Source organism: Muscardinus avellanarius (genome assembly GCF_963383645.1).
Source record: "Muscardinus avellanarius genome assembly, chromosome: 14".
Lineage (NCBI taxonomy): Eukaryota > Metazoa > Chordata > Mammalia > Rodentia > Gliridae > Muscardinus > Muscardinus avellanarius.
Genome location: NC_137800.1, coordinates 38,781,669 through 38,793,554, shown reverse-complemented (window position 1 = coordinate 38,793,554; position 11,886 = coordinate 38,781,669). Strand labels below are relative to the sequence as shown.

The window sequence follows — 11,886 nt, the reverse complement described above, 5'->3', positions numbered from 1 at the left end:
AATCCAGGGGCATGTTACCACAAAATTACACCCTCAGCCCTATTTACTTCTTATTTGGAAACAAGGCCTCACTAAATTGCTGAGGCTCGCTTCAAACCTGGGACCCTCCTGTTTCAGCATACCAAGTACTGGGGTTACAGGTGTGTGCCACCATGCCCTACGCAGCCCTTTGAGGCAAGATCTTACTACATTGCAAAGTGTTCTAAAACTTGAGATCCTTCCATTTCAGCTTCCAAATACTACGATTACAGGTGTGGGCCACCATTCCTCTTTTAAAAGCTAGGACTGGATCAGGCATGGTGGCACATGCCTGCATTTCCAATAACCAGTACTTGAGAGACCGAGACAGGAGGATCACAGGTTTGCAGCCAGCCTGGGCAATTTAGCGAGTCACTCAGCAATCTAGTGAGAGCCTCTTTCAAAATTAAAAAATAAAGCTTAAGAGACCCTGTTTCCAAATAAAATATAAAATAGGTCTAGGAGTGTAGCCCGGAGGTAGAAGGGTTCCATCTCCAGTACCACCAAAAAAAAAAAAAAAAAAAAAGAAATTAAAAAATAAGGCTGAAGTTATAGCTCAAAGATAGAGTCACCTTGGGCTCAATCCCCAGTACCACAAAAGAAGAAGAAGAAGAAGAAGAAGAAGAAGAAGAAGAAGAAGAAGAAGGAGGAGGAGGAGGAGGAGGAGGAGGAGGAGGAGGAGGAGGAGGAGGAGGAGGAGGAGGAAAGAAAAGAAAAGAAAAAGCTAGGACTGGAAGTGATACAACTATTACAACCTTATTTATATCATACTGCACAGATCAAAACAGTCACAGACCAGTCCAAACTCCAAGGAAAGGAAAATAGAGACCAACTTACTTGTGTTTTTAATTGTATATTGATGCTGTAATTAATGAATACAATGCCTCCAGCCCAATTTCATTTATTTGGAAACAGGGTCTCCCTAGGTTGCTGAGAGCCTCCTTAAATTGCGATTTCGCAGCTGCAATTCTTCAGTCTCAGCCTACCAAGTACTGGGTTTAAAGGAGTGGGACACCACATACAACCAAGACCCTCCTAACATTCTTTTTTTTTTCTTTTTTGTGGTACTGGGGATGGAACCCAGGGGATTTTCTACCTCCGGGCTATACTCCCAGACCTATTTTATATTTTATTTGGAAACAGGATCTCACTAAGTTGCTGAGAGCCTCACTAAGTAGCTGAGGCTGGCTTCGAATCTGTGCGATCCTCCTGTCTCAGCCTCCCAAGCGCTGGGATTACAAGCCTGCGCCACCATGCCCGGCTCCTCCCAACTCTTTTTTCATTTTTTATTTTTTACTTTTTGCGGGTCTGGGGATGGAACCCAGGGGCATTTGACCTCCAAGCTACACCCCCTGCCCTATTTTTTATTCTTTATTTTGAAACAGGGTCTCACTAAGTAGCTGAGGCTGTCTGCAAACCGCAATCCTCTGGTCCCAGTCTCCCAAAAGCTGGGATTACAAGCGTGCGCCACCACGTCCGGCTGCCTCCCGACTCTTAACAGGAGGAACAGCAAGGAATTTGCAGCCACCTTTTGTATGCCATAAATGGAGCATGTATTAAGCATGTATACTTAAGGAACATATAATTACCATGCTAAGTCCTCAGGGGTGGGCAACATATTGTTTTACTTAGATTAAAAAAATAGGGCTATTATACACACTGCGTACAACTTTTTTATATATTTAATGAAGCTAATAACCAAAATTTTCTCAAGTTCTATTATTTGATTTATAACTTTTATGAACAGCAATTTGAGTTGCAGAGAGCATGTACTGTGCTTTCTCGGACATACAGCTAAGATCTTAGAAGCACAAAGAAAAGTTTATTAATGCCAAGGGTATCATTGTAGCCTACCTAATGCCTTTGATTTACTAAAGTCACAAAAGTTTTGTTGGCTTCTTTTTATGGATGTAACTTTAGCCATATGGTTAAGCCCAGCTTTGTACAGGTGTTCTACATGTATGGCTCACTGACATCTAAGAAATTCAACTCTGAGGTCACAGAGAAAAGCAAAAGACCTAATAAAAGCCACATGTTAACCATTAGTGTTCATTTACCAAATCTTGCTTAAACTCTTGTACTCTTAAAGCTAATTTCATCCAATTGCCTTTTAATTATAGTCTCTTGCTCAGAGTTGCAAATATAATGGCTTTTTAATATAACTTGCACTGTTCTGTGTCCAATGTAGGACGTAATCATGCAATTTATTCAGACAAAGCCAGTGCTTTAGGTAATTAAAACACAAGCACAAAGGTTTCTGCACATGCATATACTCAGCAGGAAAGTAATGTCATAATCTGACAATTTACTTTTGGATAGAATTTTGAAAATCGCATGTCCACCAATGTGTATAGTAGCTAGAGTGTAACACAGAAGTCAGACAGGATTGGAGGATCTATGCACATATTCTGGCAAATAATAGAAATGATTTAAAGTAGGAGTGTAAGTGGCATGGCACATTTTAGGCTATCTAATCATAGTTTTGAGAAATAATATTTTAATTCTTAACACAGGTCAGATCTTTGCTATCTATAATGTTGGCAGGTAAGTGGAACCACAGCCTCATATGTCGTTTTCAAAAGACAGCCGAGCCAGGCGTGGTGGCTCACGCTTGTAATCCCAGAATGTGGGAGGCTGAAACACTGCTATCAAAGCCAAAACTAGATAAATATGCGCTTTATAATCTTGAGCAAATACCAAATTCCAATCCTAAATTCTATACTCAGGTAACTGACTTATAGGAAATGCTAAAGTTGTGAATTATGTGCCCATTAAAGACTTAGGGGTGAGCCGGGCTTGGTAGTGCACACCTACCTGTAATCCCAGTGCTTGGGAGGCTGAGACAGGAGGATCGGGCAGGTTCAAAGACAGCCTCAGCAGCTTAGTGAGGCTCTCAGCAACTTAGTGAGACCCTGTTTCCAAATAAAATATAAAATAGGTCTGGGAATATAGCCCAGAAGTAGAAGGCCCCTGGGTTCCATCCCCAGTAACACACACACACACACACACACACACACACACACACACACACAGACTTGGTACCCACATTTCTATAAATGTGATAGTAGAAGGGTCATGCCAGATATATTATAAACTAAAACAAATATAATAGTAACAATTAGTTCACATTGAAGTCAAAATGTGAGTCTAAACCTTTTTTGTTGTTGTTTTGTTTTTTCAGTACTGGGGATGGAACCCAGCCCTATTTTTCAGTGTTTTTATTTTTGAAACAGGGTCTCGCTGAGTTGCAAAGGACCTCGATAAGTAGTTTAGGCTGTCCGCTAACTGCGATCCTTCAGTCTCAGTCTCCTGAATGCTGGGATTACAAGTGTGCGCCACTATGCCTGACTAGTCTTAATCTTCTTTTACATTTTGGCATTTCTAAAATCAAGATTAAGCTAGTGCTGATTTGCAATCCCAGTATTTGGGAGGCTGAAACAGGAGGATCGCAGGTTCACAGCCAGCCTCAGCTATGTAGTGAGAAAAATAAAAGGATAAATAATAGGGCTGGGGGTGTAACTCAGAGGTAGAATGCCCCCACATTCAATCCCGTACTGCAAATAAAGAAATAAACAAATAAAATAAGGATTAATCTTTAAAGTGATTAGTCTAATCTTTTTCTCTGAAATGCTATTAAATTTATGGTACCTACTTATTTTAATGGTACATACTTATTTTAATTATACCCTATTATTTATATTATTTTTTGGTACCGGAGATAGGTCCCAGAGGCATTCTACCTCCAAGTTATACCAACCTTATTTCTTATTTTGAAACAGGGTCTAAATTGCAGAGGGTCTCACTAAGTTACTGAGACTGACTTCAAACCTGTGATTTTCCTGTCTCAGCCTCCCAAATACTGGGATTACAAGCATACGCCACCACGCTCAGCTTGATTATTTGCAATATTGATTCTGAAGTGTGTGTGGTAGCACACACCTGTAATCCCAGCACTTGAGAGGCTGACATACAGGCGGATCTCAACTTTGAAGTTAATCTTGCCATCTTAGGTAGCCCCTTAGCATCTGTTCCTAATAAAAAACAAAAGGGGTGGGTGGTAGCTCAGAGGTAGAATGTCCCAGGGTTCAATCTCCAGCACCACATACATACACACTTAATAATTTGGGGACTGAACCCAGGAGTGTTCTACCTCTGAGCTATACCCCTAGCACTAGTTTATTCTTTATTTTGAAACAGGGTTTCACTGAGTTGTAGAGGGCCATACAAGTTGCCAAGGCTGGTTGTTAACCTGTGATCCTCCTGTTTCAGCCTCCCAAGTACCGAGATTACACACGTGCACTGTTCTGATCAAAGTTTGATGGTCAGGCCCAGCTGGAGACACGGGTCAGTGTTAGAGCACTGGCCTAACATCTTTGAGGCTTTGAGCTCAACTGCTTGCAACAGTTGATTTATGCAACGTATTCCTTTTCAATGAATATTTAAGTTATGGATTAAAAATGTTATCAGTTGATATCCTTGAACAAATACGTTCTTATATTAGTGCAAATATTTCTATGGAATTCTAGGAAAATAAAAATATTGCGCACTATGCATGTTTATGTTCCCCCTCAAAATTTGTACCTTAAGCCCTAACCCTCAATACTTCAGAAAGTGACCTTATTTGGAGGTCTTTACAGAAGTAATCAAGTTAGAATGAGGTCATTAGGGTGGTTCTAAACCAATGTAACTGACATCGTTTTTACGAGGAAATTCAAACACAGCTAGGCACAGAGGGAAGGGATGTGAAGATCCATGGAGAATCCCATCAGATAATAAATGTCCATTGTTTAAGGCACCCCAGTTCATCATTGCTGACAGCCCTAGGAAATTAAGAGCACTTTTTTTTGTTTTGTTTTGGAGATGGAACCCAGGGGCCATTCAACCTTCAAGTTACACCTCCAGCCCTATTTTTTGTTCTTTATTTCTTATTTTTTCTTTTGGTGGTACTGGGGTTCCTGGAAGCCCTTCTACCTCCGGGATACACTCCCATGGGCTACACTCCCAGACCTATTTTTTAACATTTTTATGTGGAAACAGAGTCTCTTAAACCAGCGAGGCTGGCTTCGAACCAGCACGATCCTCCTGTCTCCGCCTCCCAAGCGCGGGGATTACAAGTGTGCGCCACCACGTCCGGCTTGTTCTTTATTTTGAAACAAAGTCTCACTGAGTTGCAAAGAGCCTCCCTCACTAAGTAGCTGAGGCTGTCCACAAACCAACCTCAATCCTCCTGTCTCAGCCTCCCAAATGCTGGGATTACAAGTGTGCCCACCATGCCTGGCCTAAGAGCACTCTTGGAAAATACCTTTCAAAATAGCTGTAGCTGTAACCGCTGGACTTGGTGTCCCACTCACTTGTAATTCTACTACTTAGGAGGGTGAGGTAGACAGGAGGATCACAAGTTCAGAAGAGTCTCGGCAAGTAGTGAAAATCATTAACCCAGTGACACCTAATTTCAAAATAAAAATAGAGCTGGAAAGCCGGGCGTGATGGCACATGCTTGTGATCCCAGTGCTTGGGAGGCTTAAACAAGAGGATTGCACAGGTTCAAAGTCAGCCTCAGCTACTTAGTGAGGCTCTCAGCAACTTTTTTCCAAATAAAATGTAAAGTAGGTCTTGGGGTATAGCTCAGAGGTAGAAAAGCCCCTGGGTTCTACCTCCTGTATCACACACACAAAACAAATAAAAAACAATTAAAAAAAAATAGGGCTGGAGGTATAGCTCCAAGAAAGAATGCCCCTGGGTTCCATCCCTAAGGAAAAAAAAAAAAAAAGGCTGCCACAATTTATTCCATAACCTTCCGTGTATGTGGGTATCTTCTCCCATCTCACCCATAGTTAGTCTGTGCACTTAAGCTTTTTTGGTTTGGTGGTATAGGGATGTTTTGGTTTGGTGGTACAGGGATTGAACCTAAGGGCATTCTGCCTTTAAGCTACATCTCTGGCTCTATTTTTATTTTGAAACAAGGTCTCCCTAAATTGCTGAAGCCCTTGCTAAATTGCTGCTGCTGGTTGGGAAACTATGATCCACCTGTCTTAGCTTCCCAAGTAAAAGGATCACAGGCCTGTGCACCACACCCAGCTCAAGTTTCGCTTATTTTTAAGGACATTTTTTTATGGGACTGGGGATTGAACCCAGAGGCATTCTATCCCTGATATACCTCCAGCCCCTCTTTTTTTTTTTTTTTTTTTTGGTACTAGAGATTGAACCAAGGGACATTCTACCTCTAAGTGACACCCCTAGCTTTATTTTTTATTCTTTATTTTGAAATAAGATCTCACTAAGTTCTGGAGGGCTTCACTAAGTAGCTGATACTGGCCACAAACATGTGATCCTCCTGTCTCAGTCTTCCAATCCCAAGTACTGGGATTACAGGTGTGCGCCACCATACCAGGCTTCCAGGTTTTTTTTTTTTTTTTTTTTTAAACAGGGTCTCAGTAAGTTTCAGAAGGCCTCACAAAGTTGCTGAGGCTGGCTGCAAACCTGTGATTTTCCAATCTCAGCCTTCCAAGTACTGGGATTACATGCACAGCTATGTTATCTCTTGAATGAAAACTTCTTTGATTTTTTTGAAGCCCCCCAAAATCATAACCATAAAAACCAATTTTTTGTTCTTTTATTTTGGAACACACCTAAAATGGGTTCACTTGAATTAACACTATCAAATAATCACTCACATCTAGCTATACAATTTCAACATAATTTTGATAAAACCAGTCACAAAAATATATATTTAACTTTAAAGAATACTCATTTATTGACTATCTACTGAAAACACTCATTCTCTACAAGTATTATAGGTACCAAGTAAAAATTTTTAAAGGTAAAGCTACACAACTAAAAACTACAAAATCAGTTATTTTCACACACATTGTATATGGAAATAAGTATCACATCCAATAATATATTAAAGAATTATGTTTGTGTGTGTATGTGGTAATGGGGATTGAACCCAGAGGCATTCTACCACCTACCTACACCCCCAGCCTTATTTTTATTCTGAAATAGAATCTCTCTAGGATGATGAGTCTCACTACTTGCTGAGGCTGCAAACTCCCAGTTCTTCCAGGATCAGCCTCCCAAGTACTGGGATCACAGGGGTGCACACATGCCCAAATGTATCATAACTTTTCTTTTGGAACTACAGAATGCAGTGTTCTTAAAATGGTGTCAAAGTATAAGAACATTTTTTTTGGTACTAAGGATTGAACGCAGTAGATTCTACCTTTAAATTACACCCCAGCCCTATTTTATTTTTCTTATTTTGAAACAGGGCCTTGCTTAGTTGCTGAGGCTGGCAGCAAACCTATGCTCCTCCTGTTCCAAGTACTAGTATTACAGGCTTGCCCTGCAAGACCATCTTAACAGAATTAAAAATATGCCTTTTTAGGGTTGCAACAGTAACTAATAAATCCCTACCTAGAAACAGTAATCCAAGAGGCAATATTTGTCCCAACTCGCTCTCTGGTTAATTCTTACCCTACTGGAGGACTACTTTCCACTTTTCACCCACTTTCTTGCTTTTGCATGAGTTAAGATGTGCGATTTCAGGTTATTGGATTGAATGAACCTACTCGTACAGCCTTCAAAGGGACATGCAAACCGCTTCTCCCCTGTGTGGATGCGCACGTGGGTGCGTAAATTGAAATCTAGAGAAAAACGTTTTCCGCACCCTTCAAAAGTGCACTGAAAGGGCTTCTCTCCAGTGTGGACCAGAAAGTGCCTTTTCAGCTTGGAGCTCTCTGAGAACGCTCTCCCACACTCTGCACACACGTGGTCTCGAGGACCGTGAACCAGGAGGTGCTTTCGCAAAGAGGAGTTATCCCTAAACTTCCTGGTACATCCACTCTGGGGGCATTCCACGGCCTGCGGAGCATCACAGTCTTTATTAGTAGCAGCCTTCTTTCTAGTAAATTCCGCGAGTTGCTTGGGATCTGTTAAGTCAAGGCCGGGGATTCCTCCAGGAGGAAGCTTCTTGCCTGTCAGATACTCAGAATACCCAGGGAGGGAATTATTTTCAACCACCTCCTGCGGAGGTTCTTTTTTGGCCTCCTTTGTCATGTACTGCAAAGAATATTCAAAAAAGGAGCTTGCTTCAAGGACCTGTTGAGAAAGTTCCTTCTCTGCTCCTTTCTCTAGGTATTCAAAGGACTTAAAAAAAGAATCTTCTTCCAGGACAGATTCGGGAAACTCGCCCCTGACTATGCATTCAATGAAACAGTCAGGAAAGTCATCCTCATCCACTGCCTGTTGGCTCGGGCCCTCTCCACAGTCGGCCCAAGGCATGTTGGGAAGCTCCACTTCTGCCTGCTGGGATTTCCTGGGCCTGCCTGTCTTTGGTTTAGGTCCACAGCTGCCCCTTCTTCTCCCTGGGCTTCTCTGACCACTGGTCTTTGCTTTTTTTTTCACTGGTTGATCCATGTCTTCCCACCTGCTTCACCCTTGAGGGCTCGCACCAATCACGTCCAGATGGCAGTGACTGGGGAAGTCGTCTTCACCAAACACCTGCTTTAGGATAATAACCTTGAGTTAAACCAGTTTCCCAAATTAGAAGAATCATCAAACCAGCTTAAGCCTAGTGTGGTGGCGCAAGCTTGTAATCCCTGTACTTGGGAGGCCAGTACAGGACGGTCCCGGTTCACAGCCATCCTTAGCTACTTAGTGAGGCCCTTTGCAACTCAATGAGAACCTGTTTCAAAATAAAAAATAAAGAGCCAGGCATGGTGGCTCACGCTTGTAATCCCAGCACTTGGAAGGCTGAGACAGGAAGATTGCTCAGGTTTGAAGCCAGACTCAGCTACTTAGTGAGGCTCTCGGCAACTTAGTGAGACCCTGTTTCCAAATAAAATATAAAATAGGTCTGGGAGTGTTTCCTGGAGGTAGAAGGGTAGAAGACCCCTGGGTTCCATCCCTAGTACCAAATATATATAATATATATAGGGCTGGGGTGTAGCTCACAGGTAGAATGCTTGAGTTCCAACCCCAGTACTACAAAAAGAAAAAAGAAAAAACATGCCCTCTGCAACTTACTGACACCCTGTTTCAAAATAAAAAACAAAATAGGGCTGGGGTACAGTTTAGGGGTACAAGCCCCTTGGTTCAATCCCAGTACCCCCTACACACATACTAAGAACTGGTTTAGGACTCTTTCCAATAATGAAATGGTACAATTACATATCCTTTGACAAACTCCCCAGGAGAAAAAGAAAACAGCTCTGCATAAACAGAAAAGGGCTGGTATCCCCATACTTTATCTGACCTAACTGCTCACTAACATTTAGTGGGCCTCCCTATGGTATGAACCCTACTCATTGTGAAACACTAGTATATACACCTCCATGGAGTAGACATTCCATGAATGAATAGAATTATGAAAGAAATTGCGTCAAATGCGTAAGCTGAGCAAGTGCTACAGGGTTAGCCAAGGGGTTGGCAGAGAGTAGAGTTTGCAATTTTATTTTTTATTGGTGCTAGGGATTAAACCCAGAGCTTTCTACTCCAGATTTATTCAACCAGCCCCTATCCCTTTGTTACTGGGCACTGAACTCACAGGTGTTCAAGATCTGAGCTATACCTGTAGCCTTAAGCTATTTTACTTTAAAACAGCTTCTTGCGCTGAGGGCTTCCCTAAACCGCTGACCGCTGAGGCTCAACTAAGACCTGCGATCCTCCTGCTTTTTGGGGTTGTGTGTGTGTGTGTGTGTGTGTGTGTGTGTGTGTGTGGTGCTGGGGATTGAATTCAGGGGAATTCTACCTCCAAGCTACACCCCTGGCCCAATTTTTTATTTTGAAACAGGGTCTCACTATGTTGCAGAGGGCCTCACTAAGAAGCTGAGACTGGCTGCGAATCCGGGCCCTCCTGTCACAGCCTCCCATGTACAGGGATTACAAGTGTCCTCCTGTATTAACCTCCCAAGTACTGGGTTTACAGGTATGTACCCAGCTGTTTTATTTTCTTCTTTTTCCTTGGGGTATTGGGAATTGAACCCCAGGGCATTTTCCCTCTGAGCTATATCCCCAGCTCTTTTTTTTTTTTTTTTAAAGCGGTCTCACTAAGTTGCTGAGACTGGCCTAGAACCTGTAGTTCTTCTGTTTCAGTTTGCCAAGTACCAGGATTACAAGTTTATGCCACCACACCAGGCAGAAGTTTGCCATTTTAAATAGAGCATGCAGACAAATCTTGCAGTAAAAATGAAATTAAATAACACATATAAAACATTTTATTTTTTGTGATGCTAGGGATTGAACCCAGGGGTATGCAACCTTTGAGTTACACTCCCAATTTTTTAGTCTTTATTTTGAAGCAGAGTCTCACTAAGCTGTGAAAGCCTCACTAAGTAGCCGAGGTTGTCTGCGAACCCGGATCCTCACGTCAGCCTCCCACGTACTGGGATTACAAGCGTGCACCACCACACCACCACCATCTGGCTTATGTAAAGCACTTTAGCACAAGTCAGGGCACGCAGTGCATGCTAAACATTTGTGAGGTGGGGTTATTTTTTTTTTTTTATCCATTCTACAAGTCTATGTTGGATCTTGCTATTTTACTAGGCTGAGGATGACAATTTTCTACTATTAAGAGCCAGATTTTAGCTTTACGAGCCCTTTGATCTTTGCTCAAACTATTGGGACCCCGTCGTAGTAGAAAGCAGTTATGCACAATCCATACAAAAAAATGAGGCTGGCTGTGTTGCGATGCAAAACAAAGAAGCTGGACTAAGCCAGCCTGACCACTGTTGAGGAAGTCAGGGACCCAGAGAATAAGACAAGTGAAACCCAGGCATTCCTGTTTCATGTGAGCAAGCCAAAGGCTCACAGTAACCAGGCATGGTGGACATGCCTGTAATCCCTGGACTTGGGAGGCTGAGACAGGAGGACCGCAGGTTTGCAGCCAACTTCAGCAACTTGGCGAGACCCTCTGCGAGTTAGTGACACCCTGTTTCAAATACTTAATGCTCCTGGGGGGTTCAGTCTCCAGTAGTACCACCTACGTGCACATACATACACACACAGCATAGGGTAATTTAGCTCTAAAATTTTATCATTTTCTTAAAAGTCTGAAAGCAAGACAATTTAAAACATACTATAGAAATATGTTCTTGCTGGCTTTCTAAGAGCTTTTTGCTCAATGCTACAGTTGTCTGCCTGATGAAAGATTCCTATTTATTGTTCTGATGTTCTTCCAGTAGTTGGCAAAATTAAATGCTCTTTAAATACTGGCAAATCTGAAAGCAGCGAGATGAAAAGAAACAGCTTGACGATACTTTTAAAATTGACACATTAAAAAAAAAATAGCATCTAGCTGGGTGTGATGACATACACTTGTAATCCCAGTAGCTGGGAGGCCGAGACAGGAGGATCACTGGTTCATGGCTAGCCTCAGCTACTTAGTGAGGCCCCCTGCAACTTAGAATGAATAAATAAATAAAAATAGGGCTGGAGGTAGAATGCTTCTGGGTTCAATCTCCAATACCATAAAAACAAACAAACAAAAAAAAACCTCTCAATGTTCAAGGATTAGCAAGGGCTGTAGGACAGTAGCTTGGAGCTAAAATGCTCCTAGGTTCAATCTTTAATCTTTTATCACACGCACGTGCCTGGGCACATACACATACATCTCAACAGGATTATGGCATTCACTTCTGGTAGAAAAAATGATAATAAAAAATACACAGGACAAATAAAAACATGTTTCAAGTTCTAAGGAAGGAATTTTAAATATCTTCACACAATCCTTGTATATGAATTTTAAATGTATTCTCACAATCCATATATATAAAAAAGTTACAGACGGGCATGATGGTCCATCCTTGTAATCCCAGTAGTTGGGAGTCTGAGACAGGAGGATCACTGGTTCATGGCTAGCCTCAG

At 42.0% G+C, this 11,886-nt stretch overlaps 1 protein-coding gene across 1 annotated transcript; it reads right to left on the bottom strand.

The window, feature by feature from the left end:
- Positions 1–7,506: 7,506 nt before the first annotated feature.
- On the bottom strand, positions 7,507–8,436 carry ZFP42 (ZFP42 zinc finger protein; the record flags this gene model as incomplete). Its single annotated transcript, XM_080710240.1, has 1 exon — positions 7,507–8,436. One exon carries the CDS (start codon positions 8,434–8,436, stop codon positions 7,507–7,509), a length of 930 nt encoding a protein of 309 aa, XP_080566366.1.
- Between the last annotated feature and the right edge of the window lie 3,450 nt (positions 8,437–11,886).